The 23,584-nt window shown below is 36.6% G+C and overlaps 1 protein-coding gene across 5 annotated transcripts in view; it reads left to right on the plus strand.

The window, feature by feature from the left end:
• Positions 1–23,584, plus strand: part of TASP1 (taspase 1) — a 490,143-nt gene that overhangs the window by 324,859 nt on the left and 141,700 nt on the right. Inside the window, exon 14 of one of the 5 annotated variants that reach the window (XM_077115165.1) lies at positions 17,650–21,875. The exons of the other annotated variants lie outside the window; for them this stretch is intronic. Coding sequence (XP_076971280.1) covers positions 17,650–17,772 — 123 coding nt within the window. The 3' untranslated portion in view covers positions 17,773–21,875. Of the gene's footprint in view, positions 1–17,649; positions 21,876–23,584 lie in introns of those variants that run through there. 5 annotated transcript variants of the gene reach the window in all.

The following is a 23,584-nucleotide window of genomic DNA, read 5'->3' on the forward strand; positions in this document are numbered from 1 at the left end:
AATTGTGTATAAGACAAATGGCCAATAAACACAAGTAAAAATGCTCAACAGCATTACCTATTAGGGAAATGCAAATCCAAACCACAATGAGATACTAATTCACATTCCCTAAGATAACTGTTATTAAAAGACAACAACTCAACCAAAGACAGACAGACAAATAAAAAAACAGAAAATAACAAATGTGAATGAAGTTGTAGAAAATTGGAACTCTCATGCATTGTAAAATGGTACAGCTACTGTGAAAAACAGCTTGACAGTTCCTCAAAAAGTTAAACATAGAATTATCATATGACATGATAATTCTACTCCTAGGTATATACTCAAAAGAATTGAAAATGGGGACTCAAAAAGATATTCGTACACCAGTGTTCATAGCAGCATTATTCAGAATTTCCAAAAGGTGGAAACAACCCAAGTGTCCTATGGCAAATGAAGGATAAGCAAAATGTAGTATAGTCATACAATGGAATAATATTCAGCCATAAAAGGAAATGGAGTTCTGATACATGCTACAGCATGGATAAACATTGAAAACATTATGTTCTGTGAAATAAGCTAGACAAAATAGGTCAAATATTTTATGTTTCTTCTTATATAAAATGTTCAATTCTGACCATTGGGATTCCTTGTGTTTAAAGTGGCAGTACTACTGATTTCATGGCATTCTGAAAATTAACTGAATAATGTAAAATGTACATAATAAATTCTACCTTAATTGTGATGGGTGGTAGTGGCAGTGGTTGGCATCAAGGTAGCAATAATGTTTGCAGTTGAAGAGACTCTCTCAGGGCTAACTCTTTGCGCAGCTCTGCATGTCCCAGTTACTCTATAGTTGAGTTCCCAAAGAGGCCATTCACCTGAATACAACAAGAATAGAATCTTCTAGAGTTTTACCCTGCCCCCCTAACAGCATGTTAGTTGAAGAAAATAAACCCTTTCCTGTTACAGTAACATGATAAATAGTGAAAACATTAATTGTTCTATCTCTATACAGTTATATAGTCACCAGTCATTTGTGAGAACTTGTTTTTATGGGGTCATCTTCTTTCCCCCAGCACCCAACATTTGGACAAAGATGTGCCTTCCTTCAAAAATCATATGTATGGTTTAAGGTAGTGGTTATTACATGCTGACAAAATATAACTCTTAACTTGTGAATATAAATCAACTGAGGGGAATTCAGAGATCCCAAAACACTCACACAAAAAAATTGAAGCTGTAAGAACAGACCCTCAAAAAAAGTCAAAGAGATTTCTGGGAAGATGGCCAAATAGACTAGCTCAAGCTTAGCTCTGCTCCATGGAAAAGTTAGGGAAGGGACAGGAGGGCAACTGAGGTGGCTGTTCGGGAGTGCAGCTGACCTGGGAGAGCCTTCTGCACCACATGTTGCAGAGGCCAAGGAACTGAGAGGCAGAAAGCTAGAGCCTAGCACAGAGGCATGGGGCTGCAGAACCTGCGGGAGTGCACAGATGGGAGCCCGAGACTAGCATGTAAGCCAGCCTGCATTCCTTGGGTGTGCTACCCTCACCAGCGCAACCCCATGACCATCGACTCATCCCACACCCATGCACCCGAACCCCATCATCCGCTCCCATTCGCCGCGCTCCAGGCGGTCCCACCCCACCAGCCCCCGTGAACATACCTGCCCCACACCCCAACTCCAAGTGCAGCCCAACCCAACTCTCCTGCACCCTTCCCGAGCACTACCTCCCGCTCCCTGTTCCCTGCAGGCTGTTGCCAGAACATAAAGGCTGCGGGCACTAACCTCCATACCTAGGCTACCCCTACCCACCCCCTCTCCCCCCACTAGCCAGTAGTGTCACAAAGCCTTACTCCGTCCCACGTGAGCTCTGCATATCCATTTACAGCACTTCCAGGCCCACACATGCATACAGTCCCCCAATCACATCATTGAGCTCTGGGAAGTGCACTTTACAGCAATTCTAGAATTGTGCACGTGCACGGCCCTCAGCCATACTTCCCAGCTCTGAGGAAGTGCTGACCTGCACAGCTGGGTCACATTTGCCCCCAGTCCACGAAGGCATAATGCCAACCTGCTGTCACAGCTCTACTCATGCGCACAAAGGGCCCTGTGCCTTAGACTAGCACACACCAGGGTTATGCACCCCCAGACTGGTGCACCCACACAGCTACACCCTCTCTGGCCACTGGGCAGTAACGTTCACAAACATCAGCTTAATGTCCCCAACCTGTGCCTGGACCTGCCCTGAAACAAATCACTGCACTGAGTGCCCACCCTGTGCCCTGCTCTGTGCTGTGCAACCATCCCGCAAACACAAGGCCTTAGACTAATGAAAGAAGTCAACTCCCAAAGTAAATCGATCAAGATATTTACATGCCATGAAGACAGCAGAAGATCATTAAACAATGCAGACAGATATAGCCCTGCCTAATGGCCAAATTAAAACACCAGAGGAGACACAGACACTGGAACAACTAATCAAAGATGTTCATACAACTCTACTTAATAAAATAAGTGGGATAGCAAATGACATAAAGGAGATGAAGACAGTAGAAGAGCATAAAGAAGAATTTGAAAGAATAAATAGAAAAATAGCAGATATCACAGAGAGTGAAGACTCTGCTGACCAAATAAAAACATACTAGAGGCACACAATAGTAGACTTGAAGAGACAGAAGAAAGAATAAGTGATATAGAGGACAGAACCAAATAAAAACACACTAGAGGCACACAATAGCAGACTTGAAGAGACAGAAGAAGGAATAAGTGGTATAGAGAACAGGATAATTGACTTCGAAAACTCAAAACAGCAAATAGCAAAAAAGATGGAAAAAATTGAATGGGAGCTCAGGGAAGTGATAGACAAAACAAAGCACGCAAATATAAAAATCATTGGTATCCCAGAAAGAAAAGAGAGGAGTAAAGGGCTAGGGAGAGTATTGAGGATATAATGGGGGGAAACTTCCCAACCCTCATAAAGGACATAAATATACAAGTCAAAGAAGCCCAAAGAACTCCAAGCAGAATAAATCCAAATAGACCTTCCCCAAGGCAGATACTAATCAGTCTGTTAAATGTTGAAGAGAAGCAGAAAATCCTGAAAGCAACAAGAGAAAAACAATCTACTACATACAAAGGAAATCAAATAAGAATGAGTTCAGACTACTGACTAGCATCTTGGAGGCAAGGAGGCAGTGGTATGATATATTCAAGATCCTGAAAGAGAAAGACTTCCAGCCAAGAATTCTGTACCCAAATTGTCCTTCAAAATTGAGGAAGAGGTTAAAGTTTTCACAGACAAAGAAGTCCTGAAAGAATTTTTTAACAAGAGACTAGCCCTACAAGAAATACTAAAAGAAGTTCTACTGGCTGGAAAAAAAAAAAAAAAAACCAGAAGAGAGAGGTCTGGAGGAGGGCATAGAATTGAAGAGTACTACTAACAGTAATTTAAAGGATACAAAGAAAAAGAGGGAAAAGAATATATAGACCTGACAAATAAAATATAAAAGATAAGATGGTGGAAACAAGAAATGCCTTTTCGGTAATAACTTTGAATGTTAACGGACTAAACTTACCAATTAAAAGATACAGATTGGCAGAATGGATTAAGAAACACAATCCTGCTATATGCTGCTTACAAGAGACTCATCTTAAACACAAGAATACAAATCAATTGAAACTGAAAGGATGGAAAAAGATTCTCCATGCAAGTTGTAACCAAAAGAAAGCAGGAGTAGGTATACTAATATCAGGTAAAATAAACTTTAAATGTAAAGACATCATAAGAGACAAAGAAGGACACTATATACTAATCAAGGGGTCCATTCACCAAGAAGATATAACAATCATAAATGTTTATGCTCCCAGTCTAGGAGTTCCAAAGTACATGAGACAGACATTGGCAAAACTGAAGGGAGTGATAGATGTTTCAACAATAATAGTAGGTCACTTCAATATAGCACTCTCCTCTATAGATAGAACAACAAGACAGAAGATCAGCAAGGAAACAGAAGTTAAATAACTTGATAAATTAATTAGACCTCGCAGACATATATAGGTCATTGCACCCCAGAGCACATGGCTATACATTCTGCTCTAGTGCGCATGGAACATTCTCCAGGATAGATCACATGCTGGGGAACAAACAGGTCTTTATAAATATAAGAATATTGAAATTATTCAAAACACTTTCTCTGATCACAATGGGATGAAGCTGGATCTCAGTAAACACCAAAGAATGAGAACATTCACAAATATATATGTACATTAAATTGAACACTCTTAAACAACTACTGGGTCAAAGAAGAAATTGCTAGAGAAATCAGTAGCTATCTAGAGATGAATGGAAATGAAAATGCAACTTACCAGAACTTATGGGATGTGGCAAAGGCTGTGCTGAGAAGGAAATTTATTGCCCTAAATGCCAATATTAAAAAACAAGAAAGAGCAAAAATCAAAGTCTTAACAGCACACCTGGAGGAACCTGAGAAAGTATAGCAAACTAACCCCAAAGCAAATAGGAGAAGAGAAATAACAAAGATTAAAGCAGAGATGAATGAATGGGAGAACAAAAGAACAATAGAAAGAATCAATAAAACCAAAAGTTGGTTAATTGAGAAAATCAATAAAATTGATGGGCCACTAGCAAAAAAAAAAAAAGAGAGAGGATGCAAATAAACAAAATCAGATATGAGAAGGGGTGCATTACCACCGACCATGAAGAAATAAAAGAAATCATAAGAGGATACTATGAACAACTATATGCCAACAAATTAGACAACTTAGATGAAATGAGCAAATTCTTGGAGACACGCAAACAAGTTACAGTGAATCAGGAAGAAACAGAAGATCTCAACAATCCACTCACAAGTAAAAAGATTTGATCAGACATCAAAAATCTTTCTAGAAAGAAAAGCCCAGGGCCAGAGGGCTTCACAGGGGAATTTTATCAAACATTCCATAAAGAACTAACACCAATCCAGCTCAAACTTTTCCAAAAAATTGAGGAAAAAGGGAACTCTACCTAACTCATTTTATGAAGCTAATATCATTTTAATACCAAAAACTGGTAAAGATGCTGTAAGAAAGGAAAGCTGTAGGCCAATCTCCCTAATGAATATAGATGCAGAAATTCTCAATAAAATAATAGCAAATCGAATGCAACAGCACATTAAAAGAATTATACACCATGACCAAATGGGGTTTATACCAGAAATGCAAGGATGGTTCAATGCAAGAAAATCGATTTATGTTATACAGCACATTAACAAATCAAAAGGGAAAAATCATATGATCATCTCGATTGTTGCTGGAAAAGCATTCAATAAAATTCAGCATCCTTTTCTCATAAAACATTCCAAAAGATAGGAATCAAAGGTAACTACCTCAGTATGATGAAGGAAATATATGAAAAACGATCACCAGCATCATACTCAATGGAGAGAGACTGAAAACTTTCCCCCTAAGATCAGATACAAGACAAGGATGCCCACTGTCACCACTATTATTCAACATTGTGCTAGAAGTTCTAGCTAGAGCAATCAGGCAGGACAGAGAAATAAAAGGCATCTAAATTGGAAAGGAAGAAATAAAACTCTCCTTATTTGCAGATGATATGATACTATACTTGGAAGATCCTGAGAAATTTACAGCAAAGTCACTTGAGTTAATCAACAAATCCAGCAAGATGATGGGATATAAAATTAATGTGTAAAAATCAGTAACATTTCTATACGCAAGCAATGACCTAGCTGAGGAGTAAGTTAAGGAAAAAATTACATTCAAAATAGCAACTGAAAGAATCAAATACTTAGGGATGAACTTAACTAGGGACGTAAAGGACTTGTACACAGGAATTACATAACATTGCTAAAAGAAATCAAAGGAGATCTAAATAGGTGGAAAGATATTCCCTGCTCATGGATAGGAAGGCTAAATATAGTTAAGATGTCAATTCTAGCCAAATTGATCTACAGATTCAATGCAGTATCAATCAAAATTCCAACAACCTACTTTGAAGATTTGGAAGTGCTAACTACCAAATTCATTTGAAAGTGAAAGATACCCCAAATAGCTAAAAGCATCCTAAAAAAGAAGAACAAAGTGGAAGCATTAATATTCCCTGACTTTAAAATGTATTATATAGCCACAGTTGTCAAAATAGCATGGTACTGGCACAAATACAGAAGCATTGACCAATGGCATCACATCGAGAGTGCAGCAATAGACCATCAAATCTATGATCAACTGATCTTTGACAAGGCCCCCAAATCCTCTGAACTGGGACAAAATAGTTTTTTCAATAATTGGGCATGGAAGAACCAGATATCTATAGCCAAGAGAATGAAAGAGGACCCCTATCTTACACCCTCCACAAAAATTAACTCAAAGTGGATCAAACAGCTAAATATAAGAACTAGCACCATAAAGCTTCTAGAAGAAAATGTAGGGAAACATCTTCAAGACCTAGTAATAGGAGGTAGCTTCCTAAACTTTACACCCAAGGCACAAATAACAAAAGAAAAAATAGATAAATGGGAACTCCTCAAAATCAAATGCTTCTGCACCTCAATAGACTTTGTCAAAAAGGTCCAGAGGCAGCCAACTCAATGGGAGAAAATATTTGTAAATCACTTATCGGACAAAGGTTTGATTTCCTGTATATACAAATAAATCATACAACTCAACAACAAAAGAACAAATAACCAAATTATAAAATGGGCTAAAGATATGAATAGGCATTTTTATGAAGAGCAAATTCAGATGGCTCAAAAGCACACGAAGAGATGCTCATTTTCACTGGCTATAAGGGAAATGCAGATCAAGACTACAATGAGATACCACCTCACACCTATAATAATGGCTGCTATGAAACAAATAGGAAACTATAAATGTTAGAGAGGACGTGGAGAAACTGGGACACTTAAGCACTGCTGGTGGAAATGTATAATGATGCAGCCACCATGGAAGACTGTTTGGAGGTTCCTTAGGAAACTAAATATCGAGTTGCCCTGTGATTCAGCAATAGCACTACTTGGTATATACCCAGAAGAGCTGAAAGCAATGACACAAGCAGACATTTGCACACCAGTGTTCATAGCAGCATTATTCACAGTCGCCAAAAGATGGAAAGAAACCAAATGCCTATTAATAGACGAGTGGATCAACAAAGTGTGGTGTATGCGTAGATGGAATATTATGCGCCAGAAAGACAAAATGACATCCTGAAGCACATGACAAGATGAATGAGCATTGAGGACATAATGCTGAGCGAAATTAGCCAGACACAAAAGGATAGATACTGTATGATTCCACTTCTATGACCAGCATAAAGGTAAAATCAGAGGCTTATAATACAGAATATAGGGGACTGAGAGATACATAAACACTAGAAATGGGTGAACCGTTAGCTAAGGAGGTTGTACTCCAATGTAAGAGAATAGATATGAGTGAAGGTGATTCTCTGGTGGGTCTAGAAGTAATATTACCACATTGAAGATGACTATGTATCCCACTTATTCACACTAGAAATATGAATTAGTTCTAGTAAGAATTATTTGAAAGATTTGATTCATGTATAGTGTTTCAGTCCAGGGTACAGGGGGAAAACTGCTATTGCATGCTATGAGCTATGTTCAGAAGAAACCGTCAGCACTACCACAGCAGCAGCAGAGGTAAATAATGGGGTTGAGGGACAAGATTTAAGAGGAAGTTTAGCTTTCCTATTTGGCGAGGATGTGTTTTTTTGTTTTCTTTCTCTTGAGAACAATGAAATTATCGAAAATTGAGAATGTTGCTGGACTGTGGACTTTGATCCTTCTGCATGATGCCCAATGAATGTAGGTGGCTGAAGGATTCACTGATGAAGAAGTAGATTGGTGAATGATGGAGTATATTTATGAATGAAGGTTGTGCTGCTACAAATAGGAACAAATTCGTGAGACATGCACCGATGTGAATGAACATGTGGGACATTTGGTAAGACAAAATAAGACAGAAACAAAAGAACAACGATGGTATGGTCACCTTTAGAAAATGCTTATAAGAAAATAGGGGCCTAGATTGTAAGCTTTTAGAGTGGACACATTAAGTCTGGAGTGGTGATGCATATTTCTGGATTTTGAGAGGCTGTTTTATATATATATATATAACCTTATGTTTAGAGATAAGAACAAATCCGAATAGGTTCATGTTAAAGTAATTTAGAATATAGGGGTAAGGAAGACAGTGTCTATATTTTAGAACCACGTATACTCTTTGAGACCAATGGAAGAAAGGTTTATTTGATTTGGAACTGAAATTTTCTGTAGTGTATAATCTAATTCAACCTATCTGTATAGCTCATTTGAACAATTGAAACACAGAGAGCCCAGAATAAGAAAGAGGTCCTTTAATCCTGTATAGATTATTGTAATGCCTGGAAACATCCTAGAGTATATTAAGCAGATAATCAAAAAACATTGGCAAAGTCCCCTGAGGGAGGGGAGAAAGAATATGGAACTATTAAACCTTACCATCAGGGAATCCTCTGATACTGTGTCAAACTTTAGGACACCCAAATCAATAGGCCATGCCCTCAATTGAGGCTTACTCTTGTGAAGCTTATGTAGGTAGCGGGAAAGCTTAGACTACCTATAGGCATGCCTAAGGGTTACTTCTGGAGGACCTCTGTTGTTTCTCAGATGTGGCTTCAGTCTCTCTAAGCCTAACTCTGCAAGTGAAATCATTGCCTTCCCACCTACATGGGACATGACATCTAGGGGTGAACATCTCCCTGGTGACGTGGAAGATGACTCCCAGGGATGAATCCAGACCTGGCACCGTGGGATCAATAATTCTATCCTTACCAAAAAGTGGAAAAGAAGTATATCTAATAAAATATCAGTGGCAGAGAGAGTTCAAATAGAGTTAAGAGGCTGCTCTGGAGGTTGTTCTTACACAAGCTTCAGTTGGACCTTGCTACTTGTCATAACCTGCCAACCCCCAACCAGGAACATTCTAGCCAATCCTCAAGAAAACCTAGGACAATATATTAAGATTTCACAAGTGTACCATGCACTAGAGTAACTTGACAGAAACCTACAACATCCAGATGGGTCCCTGGTCCAGACAAGTCCTGAAACCTAGCCTACCCTCTTCAGAACATCAGATAGTTCCATCTCCCTACCCCATATTAGTGACAGACCCTTCCAATATCCGAACTTTAGAATTGTCATAGCCCAAATACCCCTAAAGAGAGGGATGGAAAGGTTAAAGGTGATGGTGGAGTTATAAAGAGAAGATAGGATTTAACAAATGAATATGAATGCTGAATCATTGAATAGATATCTCTTTAGTCTCCAGCATCTTAGAGCAGCTATAAGTAAAAACCTAAAATTTTGAAATTGTAACCATATCAAAGTCTGAAATATTTTCTACAACTAGCTGTGGTGCTGTGCTTTGAAATTTATAGTGTTTTTGTACATATGTTATTTTTCACCAAAAAAGAAGGAACAGGGCGGGCCGCGGTGGCTCAGCGGGCAAAGTGCTTGCCTGCTATGCCGGAGGACCTCGGTTCGATTCCCGGCCCCAGCCCATGTAACAAAAAACGGAAAAACAAAATACAATAAAACAAGAAAATGTTTAAAGATGTTTCCCTTTCTTCCTTCGTTCCTTCCTTCTATCCTTCCTTCCTTCTCTCTGTCTTTCCTTTAAAAAAAAAAAAAAAAAAAAAAAAAAGAAGGAACAAAGTTGATTGTGATGATAAAACTATTTAAGCCCTCTAGTCTCTTATATTCTGGAGCAGCTAGAAGAAAAAATCTGAGAGAATCATATGGTAGCCCATGACATACTCTGGGATCTGTCCTGTAACCACTTGTTGAAGAGTGCTTTGAAAACTATTGCTTTTTTTATTTCTTTGCTTTGTATATATGTTATACTATACAGTAAAAAATAAAAAAGTCAAAGGATAAAAAATCCAAACAGACACAACTGAGGAAGTAAGTAAAACAAGAAAAGAGATCCGAGGAAATTACTCAGAATGCAACTCAGAGAAATAGAACTAGAATGAGAAACCAAGAGATGGGAGACAAAATAAGAAGGTTCTACACATGGTTATTAGGAGTTCTGGAAGAATAAAATAAAAAGAATGAAGAAAAAACAAAATTTGAAGAAATAATGGTAAGAATTTATTTGGATTGAAGGTAACAAGTCCTTAATTTAAAGAACAGCATCTCAAAACAAGATGTATAACAACAAAATCCTAATCTAGAGACAAAATAAAACTGCAGAACAACAAAGACAAAGTGAAAATCTTTGAAGCAACAAGGAAAAAAAAAATACGCTGCCCATGAAAGAATTGTGATTAGAATATCAGGAGCCAGAAAAAGCTGAAATCCCATTTTCAATTGCTAATGGAAGATATCTATAACAGAGAAATAAAAGGAAGTTAGAAGGCTTTGGGGTTCAGGAGGCACTATATACATTACATACATGCAGTGAAGTGTATGAATGAAAGCTGGCATGTAAATTAATATTGGTTTTTTTTGGAAAGAAATGTAGCACTGTATATCAATGGTCTCAAATCTGTTAATATACTCCCACCTACTAATCCCACCTGTAAGAATCCTAAAGTAATAAAATGATATGATCAAATATAAATTTATAACATTATTTCTAACTTACCTAAGGTTAAATTTAGGGATATATCAAAGAATGCATTGACTACATGGCCTTCAAGAAGTCTTACAAAAACAATTCCATTAGTTGGAGTGACTTTACTTGTTTGAGCAACCAGACTTTTCATAAAGATTAATTAGTAGAGATTTCAAGGCTGCATTCTCAGAACCTTGAGTTATGTGTTGCCAGTGCTGGATATAAACACTTTGACATTATCCAAACAGTCAGTAGGCTTAAGGTCCACACGCGAAAATGAACATAGTGTTTCGGCAGGACATTTCTGACCAAAGACATGTTGTTTGGTCAAAAACGAAAAGATTTGTAGGGATAGATGTGAAAGAATAATTGAAAATAAAGCTGAAAAATCAGGTTGCGATAAATAACAGGCTAAAGACTTTACATTTTATTCTGTAGTTGTAAGGATCCATAAAAGATTTTTCAACAGAAAAAAAAATTTACAATCAGAAAGTTCCCTTTAGAAAATTGATCTGGCAGCAATAATGCAGTATTTCACAGAATATGAATTGGAAGGCTTCTGAAAGTCTTTTGGTTCAGTTTCCCCAAGTATGGAAGGGAGGGGGAATACCAGGAGGCAGGGAAAACTCCAGGGGAGGGGGGGGGCTGCAATTATCTTTATTGGCCGTGATCCAGAATTGAACAAATATGGTAAAAACTGGAATGATAAGGAAGGGATCTGGGATTTAATGAGATTTTATGAGTTTATGAGATTTTGTACTAAAGCTTAATACAACTAACAATGACAACCATAAAATCCAGATTCTGTCTACAAACACTTTAGTTTTTATCTTGTGAAGTCACTGGCAAACTACATGGGCTGTTTGTGGCAGCATGTATACCTGTCAGTTTTCTTTAATAAAATATGTTGTGCAAAATTATTCTGAACAATTCCCTAGCATTAAGCACAAACCTAAAAGTCAAAAGCATAGGTGATTATCAGAATATGGAAACAGGGCAGAGATTGGCCAATCAATGTTTAAAGAATATAGGATGTTCAATAAGATTGATTGTAAAGGTTTGGAAATAGACAGCACAGTACTATGTGATGGTAGCATAATACAGTAAGTGTAATTAACAAAGCTGAGTATGAGTATGGTTGAAACTGAAAGGCTAGAATCATGTATGTCACCAGAAAGAAAGCTAGGGGATAAACACTGGAACTGTATAACGTGAAGAAACCTAGAATGGACAAGATGGTGGTTAATTGTATAAAGATAAGAAGGTTCTCACATGAACTGGAACAAATGTTATGTCACTATTACAAGGTGTTAATAATAGGGTGGTATCTGGGAAAAATATAATTAATATAAACTGAGGTCTGCAGTTAATAGTAACATTTTAACATATTACTGCATTAATTGTAACAAATGTACCATACCAAAGCTAAATGTCAATGATAGAGGTGTGTGTATTTGGGATTTTTTTCTTCAGAAGAAGTGAGAATGTTTTCATATTAACTGTAGTGCTGAATGCATAACTGTTTTTTTATCAAAAGCCATTAATTGTACACTTGGATGGATTATATGGTGTGTGAATGAAGTCATTAAAAATTTTTTTTAATTAGAAAAGAGAGAAAACCAAAAAAAAGAAAAAAAGAATAGACCCTCCAAATCTGCAGTTTAGGCCAATATGGTTGTAATGGAACTCTTTCAGAAAGCTCTCTGACTAGAGGTTCATTTACAGCTTGACAGTATCACAACTTTATTTTTGTACAATCTAAGATGTGCTTGCAGCATTTCTTAAAACAGTACTTTTTCTTTTAAAAATAGTTTGGGAAAAATATTGCCATTAGTTACTATTTAAATTTCTCTTATATAACTCTTGAACACCCAGGCACTCTTCATGGATCCTACTGAGTACTAGGTAGTGGAGTATCAGGGGTGTATTGACTGAATTCCTTTTAAGAGACTCCAGTTCCATCATAGTGACCAATGACATTTTATCAGCATGTGAATTTATTGGCCCATTATTTGGAGTTATTAAAAACCACCTAGATACAACCGAATTTTAACTGCTTTTCATAATCTAGTCCCCATATTACCCAACAACTGGAGGGGTCTGATCCCTAGTTGGAAGCCAACTGCCTCAGGATGGTAGGTTAGGTGCCACCAATAAGCTACGTCCTCAGAAAACAGCCTAGACAGCTAAATTTGGCAGTGTACTTAAGGACCATAAGGAAAAGTGGCTAATCAGTTATTTTACTTGTATCTTTTGAGTTTGTCCAGGATTTCAAATGCAGAAAATTGCATTTCTTTTCCATACCCATAAGGTTGCCAGTAGGTCTATTTAGATAGCCCTTCAGACAGACAGGAGAAGAGGTCAGAAGACTGAAAAACAACTTTTAAGACAGGTTTCTTTAGGCTTAAGTTTATTTCTAAGATTTGGTATATTCTAAGTAGTAGCTAATTTTACTTTTGCCTAATTAGTCTTACCCCATCAATTTCTTCCAAATGTTTCATTTGACATTGCTCCACAGCAATAAAAAAAAAATAACCATAACTAGGGAATTTACCATGTTGGCAAGAACAAAAATCTTCTCAAAGGTATTAACCATGTTTATCCATATGAATCTCATTTTAATCATTGTATAAGATTAGATATTTGCAAAGATAAATGTGTTTATTACTTGGATTTGTAGATATTCCATTTAAGTTGAACTGAAGTGACTAGACCTTTTTTTGTTATAATTACATGAAAAATAATGAAAACATTAATTTGTCTGACCTCTACATAGTCACATAGTCATCAGTCACGTATTAATATTATCACCTTCTTACCTTCTAGTACCTTACATTCTTGGTAAATATTCCTAGCAGATATGCCCACTGTTTGCCACAGGACACATAACCTTGACATGTAAATGAGACAAATGTCCTTGAGAATGATTGACCTTATTACCCACAGTGAGTAGGTATTGATATTTACTATTTATGATTATAAAATATTTAGGATCCTCCATTAACTTTTGTTTTTTTAAGAAGTCTGGTTTTATACATTAAACAGAAGCATGAAAGGGGCTACATCCATCAGACAGGCAGTAAATGTGGAGATGTTAATGACCACACTAGGCCAAGCACATAGTAGACATTCAACCTCCATTTTGAGGTTTACAGTAGAATAAGATGGCTTATTGGACACCACATTTTGTCCTCACCTGCCCTCCCCTACCCCTACCAATCTTCAGATTTGAGATTAAGAGCTGGATCTGTCAATCAAACATTTTTAAAATTTTTGCATAAATAATTAAACATTTACATAAAAATTCAAACTTTACATAAACATTTTATGAAGCAGTTAAAATTTGCATAAAAATATAGGTTTTTGTTTTCTTCTGGAATGGCAGAATATTTGGAACTCACTTTCTACCTGTCAGCGAATGGTTGGATCCAAGTGGTTGCTGCCCTATTGGGTGCGGGCTTGGGCACTCCACCTGAAGAGTCCTACAGGTCTGTTTTAGACTGACCTTTATTGTAGATTTTGAACTCTAAGCCAAGTCTGTCTGCCAGAATGCATTTCCATTCCAGTACCATTCATTCAAGTAAGATAGTTTCTATCTTTTTTTAAGTCTTTATCTTGGAATATCCATTCTGTTTAATTCTAAAAATTATAGTTCTTTTGTGCTAGTTAAATGCATGACTTTTATGTCCTGTAAGTAAAACAGTGATGTAAATTGGTGAAAGCATAACATAACATTTTAGTAGTAACTAATTGAAACATTTGGACATGGTTCAGCTAGTCTCTCTATTTACATTCCTTTCAAATACTTTAGGATGTGATAAGTGGTAGGTACTGAGGATTTACTTTTATGCTCAAGCTGTCATCACTGTACTATACATGCTTGGACTACACTGTCTCTTACCATGTTGAAGAGGTAAAAAGAAATTGTATTTGGGATGAGTGCTGTATTAACACTTTATTATTAGAAGATACTCAAAGTACTTAGAAGCAACTTTTTATTCACTGGAAATAGAAAATTAATGTTCTTTTAAATGTGTTTCTTATAACAGATGAGAAACCACATAATCCCCTGATATCTTCATTGATGGCTCTTGTGAATAGAATGGTAAAAGTTTGAACAGCTAGAGCCTGCTAACTTTACCACTCTATTAACATTTTTTATTATGTGTATTTTTAGGACAAAAATGGCAAATCTTGATGAAATAGGATCTCAGTAGACAGTTAGTAATAAACCCCATTACCCCCTGAATAATATGTAGTTCCATCCCAAATTCCTCCAAACTTTTAATGTCCATGGTTAGTAAGGATGGCTTTAAGGTGGTGACCTCTTGATATGACATATTCCTAATCTAGAAATACATGTTTTTATTCGGTAGCCTATATTTAGGACATAAAGAAGTAAATGCAGTTTATCAGATTTTTACCATCAAAGATAACAGAAAGACATTTCTAATTAACCTCAGGTAACCAAATTAGAGCTAATCAAGGATTTATTATAGAAGCTAGGGATGCCTCAGAAGGAAGAAAGCCTCAATTCTTCAGCTTTGGGGATTTTAGCTATTTAAAGAAAAAACTCCATTACTTAAGAGTATAATTTTGATAAATTGTAGCAGCTCACTTTTATTTTTAATATTCTACAATTATTTATTGAGTAGGTACTATGTTCAGGTGTTTTTCTAGGCACTGAAGATATATTTATGAACAAAGAAGACAAGAATTTCTGTACTCATGGGATAACATGCTAGTGGGAGAGAGAAAGAATATACAAGATAAGTAAGGCATTTACTGTCTTTATAATAAATGCTAAAAGGAAGTGTGAAAACAGGAAGAAAGTGAGAAAGTATGGATTGGGGGATAGTTGCAATGTTAGGTAGGCTTCACTGAGAAGTGGACATGTGAATAAACGCTGAGAAGATTTATGGGGCAACACTGATGGGAAACATTGGAGGGCAGTGAACAGCAGAGTGACCTGAGCTGATTTACATTTTAGAAGATGACTCCAGTTGCTGAAAGGGATATAGGGTGGAAGGTTATTACAAAGGCAGCGTAGAAGGTAAGTGGCAATAATGGCTTGAATGAGAGTGATAGCTATGAAGGTGATGAGAAGCAGTTGGATTCTGCCTAAGTTTAAAGATACAACCAATGGGATTTGCTAATGGATTGGCTAGCAGCAATATGAGGGAAATACAGAAGGCAACAGTGACCTCCAAGATTTTGATATAAACACCTGGAAGAATAGATTTGCCATTTACTAGGGTGGGGATGAAGATTAGGAAAGTGAGTTTGGGAGGAAGTAATAAAAGCTCAGATTTGGGCATGTTAATTTTGATATCAGATGGAGATGTCCAGTAGGTAGTTGTATATATGACTGAGTTTAAGAGATAGGATTGATCTGAGATGTATATTTAGGAATCTCAATGTACAAATGCTTGCTAAACTGTAAGGCTGGATGAAACCCTCAAGGGCATGAACGTGAACAGGATGAAAGAAGTTTGAATCCTACAGCACTCTGACATTTATAAAAGCCATGGAGGTGAGGAGGAACCAGCACAGATGATTGGGAAATTGTGGCCATAGAGGTTGAAGGGGAACCACATTGGTGCCATGTCCTAGAAACCAAGGAAAGGACATGTTTCAAGGACAAGAGCAGATCAACTTTATCACATGCTGTTGCTGGGTCCTATGAAATTAAGTCTGAGGGTGGACCATTGGATTTAGCAATGTGGAAGTTTTTCTTAGCTTGAGAAGAGTGGTTTTAATGATGTAGTCAAGGCAAAAACCTAATTGAAAAGGTTTTTAAGAGAGAATGGAAGGAACGAAATTGAGACAACCAAGTGTGAACAACTCTTACAAGGAACTTTGCTGTAAATGGAAGAAGTCGTACCTGGAAATAGAGCTGGCTGGGTCTAGAGAGTTATTTTTCTTACCTCTTATTTCCAGTACAACAGATGCTTCACTTTTCTGTTCAAAATACGATACTGTTCTACAAAGTGAGTGGACAAAATGTGATCCACCTATTGAGTCCTGGGGCGCCGTGACATTTAGTATTTGGGGAAGTGAAGAAAAAACAGCAAAGGAAACTGAGGTCTCCATATTGAAGTATCAGCACACTCTGTAGCAGTTCTGGGTGCAGTTGGAATGAAAGAAAGGCATTCCTTTGCATTTGGCACAGGCTGGCTTAAGTAGTATTGCACAGGTTTCTTTATTGCAGGATGTCAGAACATTTACATGCTCATGTGCCTTGTCTGGTTCTAAGAGTGGGGATGGGAAGGAGCAGATTGTAGCATTTCCCTCACATTTGACCAGGCTCTGTCTTTTTTGAAAGAGTGGCTCCCCGGATCCAGCAGAAGTCAGCCTGGGGAATGCTGCTACCTAGGTCTCATTGGCTTACTATTTGTTTCGCATTGCATGGTCAGATCAGTAAGTGAGGAAGCAATAATGATTTTGACAGAAAGCTTACTTCATAGAGTTTGTTGGTGATTTTTATTTTTACCGCTCACATTCCTCAGTGACAGACAGATCAACTGAAATTCTCAGGAAATAGTCCACTATACAAATAATTTCATACTTTATGAAAATTTAAACATTAGCCTCTCCTGTCGTTTAAGGGCCCAAAATGTTCTATTCAAGCTAATTGTTGTTATATAGCAATTACCAAACAGAATATTTTAACTGACATTTTCATTTTTCACCTAGAACAAATCTTCAGAATGTTGAGACCTCCCCACCATGTTTCCTAAGTAGAGGCAACTGGCTGTCTTTCCCAAGAAAGTGGTGACCCAAAAGCCTCCCCTTACAGCACCAAAGAAAAGTGCCTTTGATAATTCTCCATGTCTGTACAGGGGCTACGGCAAGTGTGCTTCAGAAGCGGGCTCACCTAGATCCTTATCTCATACCACCTTTGTCCCCTCAGAGAAGAAGTGTCTGAAATATTAAGTTATTTATTTAAAGTCACACAGTTGCAAAGTGGTCAGCACAGACTCAAGCTAGACAATTTCACTTCTAACTGCTATGTTTTTCTGTCTCTGTAGGTGTGGACAATATGGTTACTTTGTTTACTCTTTTTGGCAGTGCTGGAGAGAGGAGAGAGGACACAGTCACCCCTTCCAGATGGGTCTGGAATAGTAAGAAAAGGAAATAGATTAATTTCTTGATAGATTACATTGCAATACATTAAACACTCCCTAAATCACTCTGCTACATAATTAAGAAAACAATAGAAAATGACAAGAAGAAAAATAATTCAGTCCTGATCATAAATGAATCCTTCTGGAATACAGTAAGCTACCCCAAAACAACTACTGTTAACATTTGGTATATTTCCTTGTTTTGTTTTTTCAGCTGTGATTTGAAAAAACAACAACAGCAACAAAAACCACAATCTGATTTATAGAATCTGTGGAATTACAAATACTGATTTAGTTTTATCTATTTTTAAATGTGGGAGTAGTACATGCTTCTCTTAGAAAATCTGAAAAATAAGGCAGGAGTAAATAATGTTTTTAAAATCAGAGTAAAGAATATCAAAGGACTTTACAGTCTCTGTACCCACCTTTAACATTATAGTATTGGGTATGTACAGCCAACAGTCTGTGTGATAAATCTACTTGCCTTTCTCTGTTCCTATCTGTCTGCCTACCTATCTAACTTTTCTAAATGGTGGTCTAGGGAGGGAGACTGCAGAGATGGAAGTGTAAATCCCCAGGAAAGGCTGAAAATCCAGCCTTCTGGGCCCCACCCTCAGATACTGTCATGTGGTGGGTCTCAGTAGGTGGTCTTCAGCCCTCCCTCTAAGAATGCTATTCTTAATGCTTACTCTGGGACTAAAGGAGAAGGTGAGACACAGTCCTAGGACCAATTGGGATTGGAATTAGTTCTTTAGTAGGCCTATTAAATGTCAGTAACCGAAATTCTAGAAAAATTTAGACGTGGGTTTTTAAAATTTCATTTTATTTAAACAACATTTTGAAGGACTTTTAGATATAAAACTATAGAATGTCAAAAACACTAAGAACCCTGAATATAACTGGGTAAAAAAAACTTTCATTTTTTACCTCTAAAAACACTGAATCCCAGAGAGCTAATGACTGTCCAGTGACTGTCTAGTCCATCAGCAGCAGAGTTAAGAATCAAAACGCAGTTCACTGAATCCCAATATCATGAAATTTGTTGGTGAAATTTTCTGAGCAAGCCCTATTTTGCCATGAGAAATAACTTAGTCATAAGCTTCTTGCAAGTGAAAGGTGTTTTCTAACAGAACTGGATTTAGAGTCTTCCTTTATGGTAAGATTTTGTGGAAGTAAAGAGAGCCCTAAATTTGGAGCCCAAAGGCTTTTATTCATATCAGTTTTCCACTTCCTCTGTGACCATAAGCAAACCAGGTAACCGTAACCATTCTGAGCCTTGCTTTTTTCACCTAAAGAGTAGATATGGTATACATCTTTCTACCTTACAGGATATTTGAGAAGCTTCCATTGATGCATAAGCACCACGGAAAATAAAGCATTATAAAATATAGGACGTTGTTATTTTTATTACTATCTAAAAAGGAACTAGTTTCAGCATCCTACAAAAACTTAATTGCCATCAGAGCCAGGTCCATTTGTGTCTCATTCTTCTGTTCCCCCATAAAAACTGCAGAGTGAGTGTTTATTAAATTGTGGAGAACTTTTATCACGTTTAGCAAAATGGAATCGTCATGATAATTCTCCCTGTCTGTGACAGTATAATAGGTACTGGGTGGTTTGCCACATATACGTGGGGGCCTTAAGGAGGCTTGTAAGCTAAAAATAAGAGGGAAATCTTGTCTGATGTTGCCTCTGGCTAAAGTGTGGTGTCAGCAGGCATGGTAAAAGAAGTAACAAAAGTTGCCATGAGCCTGAAACAACATGCTGTTCTCATCAGACACCGTTTTTAAACTTTATTTTAAGGCTCCCTGTACATGATATTTATATAGGAGAACAATAGAATTTTTTACCCTTTATGTAGCTCTGTTTCAGCAATGAAATTTACCATAATGCTGTCTTTGTGTTTTGTCCACATTTGCCAATGGATTTTTTATGACATCATGTTTTAAATATGGAAAACAAGGTAGGGGTGACATACATTAAAATAACTAACATATGGCATTAATTCTTTATTCTGTTGATATTTCTGATTTGTTCAGTTGAGCTCAGGGATTGCATCTTTAAATTGATTTGGCCTATTAATTACTTTTAATTTAAGACTGGTGTTACAGAAGTAAAATAATTTTTTTTGATTCATTAACATTGTATACAAAAGCTAAATGAAGTCTGTCAGAGAATGTTAAAACTATGAAAGGGCATTCTGGAGATCATCTAATCCAGTGTTCTCATTTCATAGCTCTGAAACTTTAACTGGTTTGTCCAATAGTACAAAGGCTTAGTGAAGTGAGAACCCAGATCTTTTGACCTACAGTTACTTGGGTTTTTATTCTATAAAATAAACACATTATTCTGGGCTATATAAAGAAGGTTCGTGTGAATCTTTCAGCTAGTCAAGTACATCTGCTTTCAGGATGAGGTCTGAAGACCAACCTCTATTTTTAGAGCAGTAAACTGCATTCCAAGGTTTAATGCTGCACATGAAGAAAGCACAGAATATACTTATTCACAAGTTGTCTCTGCTTGAAAGACTGCTCTTAAAAGTGATGGGCAAGGAACTTCTGGAAAAAGGATGGGGGAGATGGCAGTGTCTCCTGAGTCAATTTATTAAGAAAAAAACAACCTACAGTAGAAACAAGGCAATAAAAACCAACCAGATACATGTCCCCAGCCCTGCTTCTAGAATCCACATTTAATATCTATCTTCTTTACACCAGTAAAAGAAAGCCAGTAGTGATCATTAACTCATCAGGTAAAAATTTACTATGTGAGGATGTATAAGTTGTGCTCAACTAATAGTATGGCTCTCATATTAGATTTATTTTACATGGCCCAGATCACATGGTGATAAATACAGAAGATAAGCCCGACCTCTAGTTAATTGGTTTTTTTGTCTATAAAATGTACGCATGTGTTGAATGTATTAAGAAAATTCACATGAAACTGTCAGTGCATGAAAAAATAGAAGTAATCTGCGACCCATTAATTTGGGGGAAAAATTCAGAATTAACAGAAAGTGATAGGGAAAAATAATATCTTACTCCTTAGATGTACCTGATAACATTGTAAAGTTGATCCCAAAGCCCTTATGTCTTTCTAGGCTGCAGACCTACTTTCCAGAAGAGAAAATGCACATACAAACAAGGTTGCCCTTGTATTTTCCATGTTCCTCCTAGTTTTGAATTCATCAAATTTTCATTAATGTAACACAACATAGCAGATACACAGTGGGGGCTCACAGCTCCCACTTTTCCATTATTTAATTGCCCATGTCTGAAAGACAATAAATATATGAGCTGAAGTACAAATTGTTGTATAAGATAAATGAATAGAAAATGCGAAGTCATACTGTAGCTACACATTATATCATTCTTGGGAAATATATAGCTTTTATGTAGAGTTTTAAGGTCTACAACTTCAATAGTCTTTATTAGGGAAGTTGTGGGTTTATAGAAAAATCATGCATAAGATACAAAATTCCCATATACCCCCCTATTATTAACCCGTTGTATTAGTGTGGTACATTTGTAACAATTAATGGAAGCATATTTTTGTAATTGTACTGTTATTAGCTGTAGTCCATGGTTTACCTGAGGACTCACTATTTCTATTGTATACTCCTGTGGCTTTTTTTTTTTTTCAATTTTTATTCTAGGAATATATATGCAACCTAAAATTTCTCCTTTTAGATGCATTAAGTTATATAATTTAGTGCTGTTAATTATGACCACAAATGGTGCTACCCTAACCACCATCCATTACCAAAACTTGTCCATCAACCAAATAGAAACACTGAACCATTTAACCATTAACTCCCTTTTCCCTACCCCTAACCTGACTCTGTAGCCTATATTTTAGATTCTGACTCTGTGAGTTTGCTTGTTCTAATTATTTCATATCAGTGAGATCATACAATTTTTGTCCTTTCATGTCTGGCTTATTTCACTTAGCATGATATCTTCAAGGCTCACCATGCTTTTACATTTATTGGAACTTCATTCCTTTTTACAGCTGAATAATATTTCATTGTGTGTTGATGAACACTTGAGCTGCTTCCATCTTTTGGCAATTGTGAATAATGCTGCTGTGAACCTTGGTGTGCAAATATCTGTTTGAGTTCCTGCTTTCATTTATTTTGGATACCTACAAGTGGAATTGCCATGTCATAAGGTAATTCTACACTTAACTTTCTGAGGAACTACCAAACTGTCTTCGAGAGCAGCTACACCATGTTACATTCCCACAAAGAATGAGTGTTCCTGTTTCTCCATATCCTCTCCAAACACTACGAATTTTCCATTTTTTTAATAGTAGCCATTCTAGTGGGTGTGAAGTGATATCTAATTGTGGGTTTGATTTTCATTTCCCTAATGGCTAATGATGTTGAACATCTTTTCATATGCTTTTTGGCCATTTGTTGTCTTCTTTGGAGAGATTTCTATTCAAGTATTTTGCCCATTTTTAATTGGATTGTTTTACTTTTTGCTACTGAGTTGTAGGATTCCTTTTTATTCTGTATATTAAACCCTTATCAAATATGTGGACTCCAAATATTCTCTCTTGTTGTGTAGGTTGTTGTTTTGCTTTTATGGTGAATTCCTTTATTGCACAAAAGATTTAAATTTTGATAAAGTCCCATTTATCTATTTTTTCTTTTGTTCCTTATTAAACTTTAGGTATAAAGTGTAGGAAACCATTGCCTAACACAGAGTCTTGAAGATGTGTCCTTACATTTTCTTCTGAGAGTTTTATAGTTCTGGTTCTTATAATTAGGTTTTTTGGTAATTTTTATATATGGTGTGAGATGGGGGTCCACCTTTATTGTTGTGCATATGGAGTTCCACATTCCCCAGCACCATTTGTTGAAGAGACAATTGAGTAGTATTGGCACCCATATTAAAAGTCAGTTGGCCATAAATGTGAGGCTTGGTTTCTGAACTCTCAGTTTAATTCCATTGGTCTATATGTCTTTCCTAGTGTCATTGCCATGCTATTTTGTTTACTGTGGCTTTGCAATAAGTTTTAAGATCTAGAATGTGAGTCCTCCAACTTTGTTCTTTGTTTTCAAGATGGCTTTGGCTATTCAGGGCCCCATACAAAAAGCTTTTCCATTTCTACAAAGAAAGCTTTTGGAATTTTTATTGAGATTGCATTGAATCTGTAAATCACTTTTAGTAGAATTGATATGTGAACAATATTTAGTCTTCCAATGCATGAATATGGATTGTCCTTCCATTTATTTTGGTCTTCTTTGATTTCCCATAGCAATATCTTGTAGTGCTTTGTATACAAGTCCTTTACAGCCTTGGTTAGATTTATTCACTGGACATTTGATTCTTTTAGTTTCTATTGTAAATGAAATATTTTTCTTGGTTTCTTTTACTGATTTTTCCTTATACTAACATATAGAAACACTACTTTTGTGTGTCAATCTTGTACCCAACTACTTTACTAAATTCATTTATCATCTCTAAGAGTTTTGTTGTGGATTGTTCAGAATTTTCTGTATATAAGATCTTGCCATCTATGAATAAGGAAAGTTTTGCTTCTTTCATACCGGTTTGGTTGCCTTTTATTTCTTTTTCTTACCTAATTATTCTGGCTAGAACTTGCAGGACATTGCTAAATATCAGTGCTGACAGTGCACATCCTTGTCCTATTCCTGGTCCTAAAGAGAAAGCTTGCAGTCATTCACCATTTAACTATGATGTTAGTGTGGGTTTTTCGTTTTTCAAATGTGCTTTTCAACACGTTAAGAAGTTTTATTTTAATCCTATATTTGAAGTGTTTTTATCAAGAAAGTATGCTAGATTTTATCAGTTGTCTTTTTTGAATCAATTGA

The sequence above is a fragment of the Tamandua tetradactyla genome, chromosome 1 (assembly GCF_023851605.1).
Source record: "Tamandua tetradactyla isolate mTamTet1 chromosome 1, mTamTet1.pri, whole genome shotgun sequence".
NCBI classification, from domain to species: domain Eukaryota; kingdom Metazoa; phylum Chordata; class Mammalia; order Pilosa; family Myrmecophagidae; genus Tamandua; species Tamandua tetradactyla.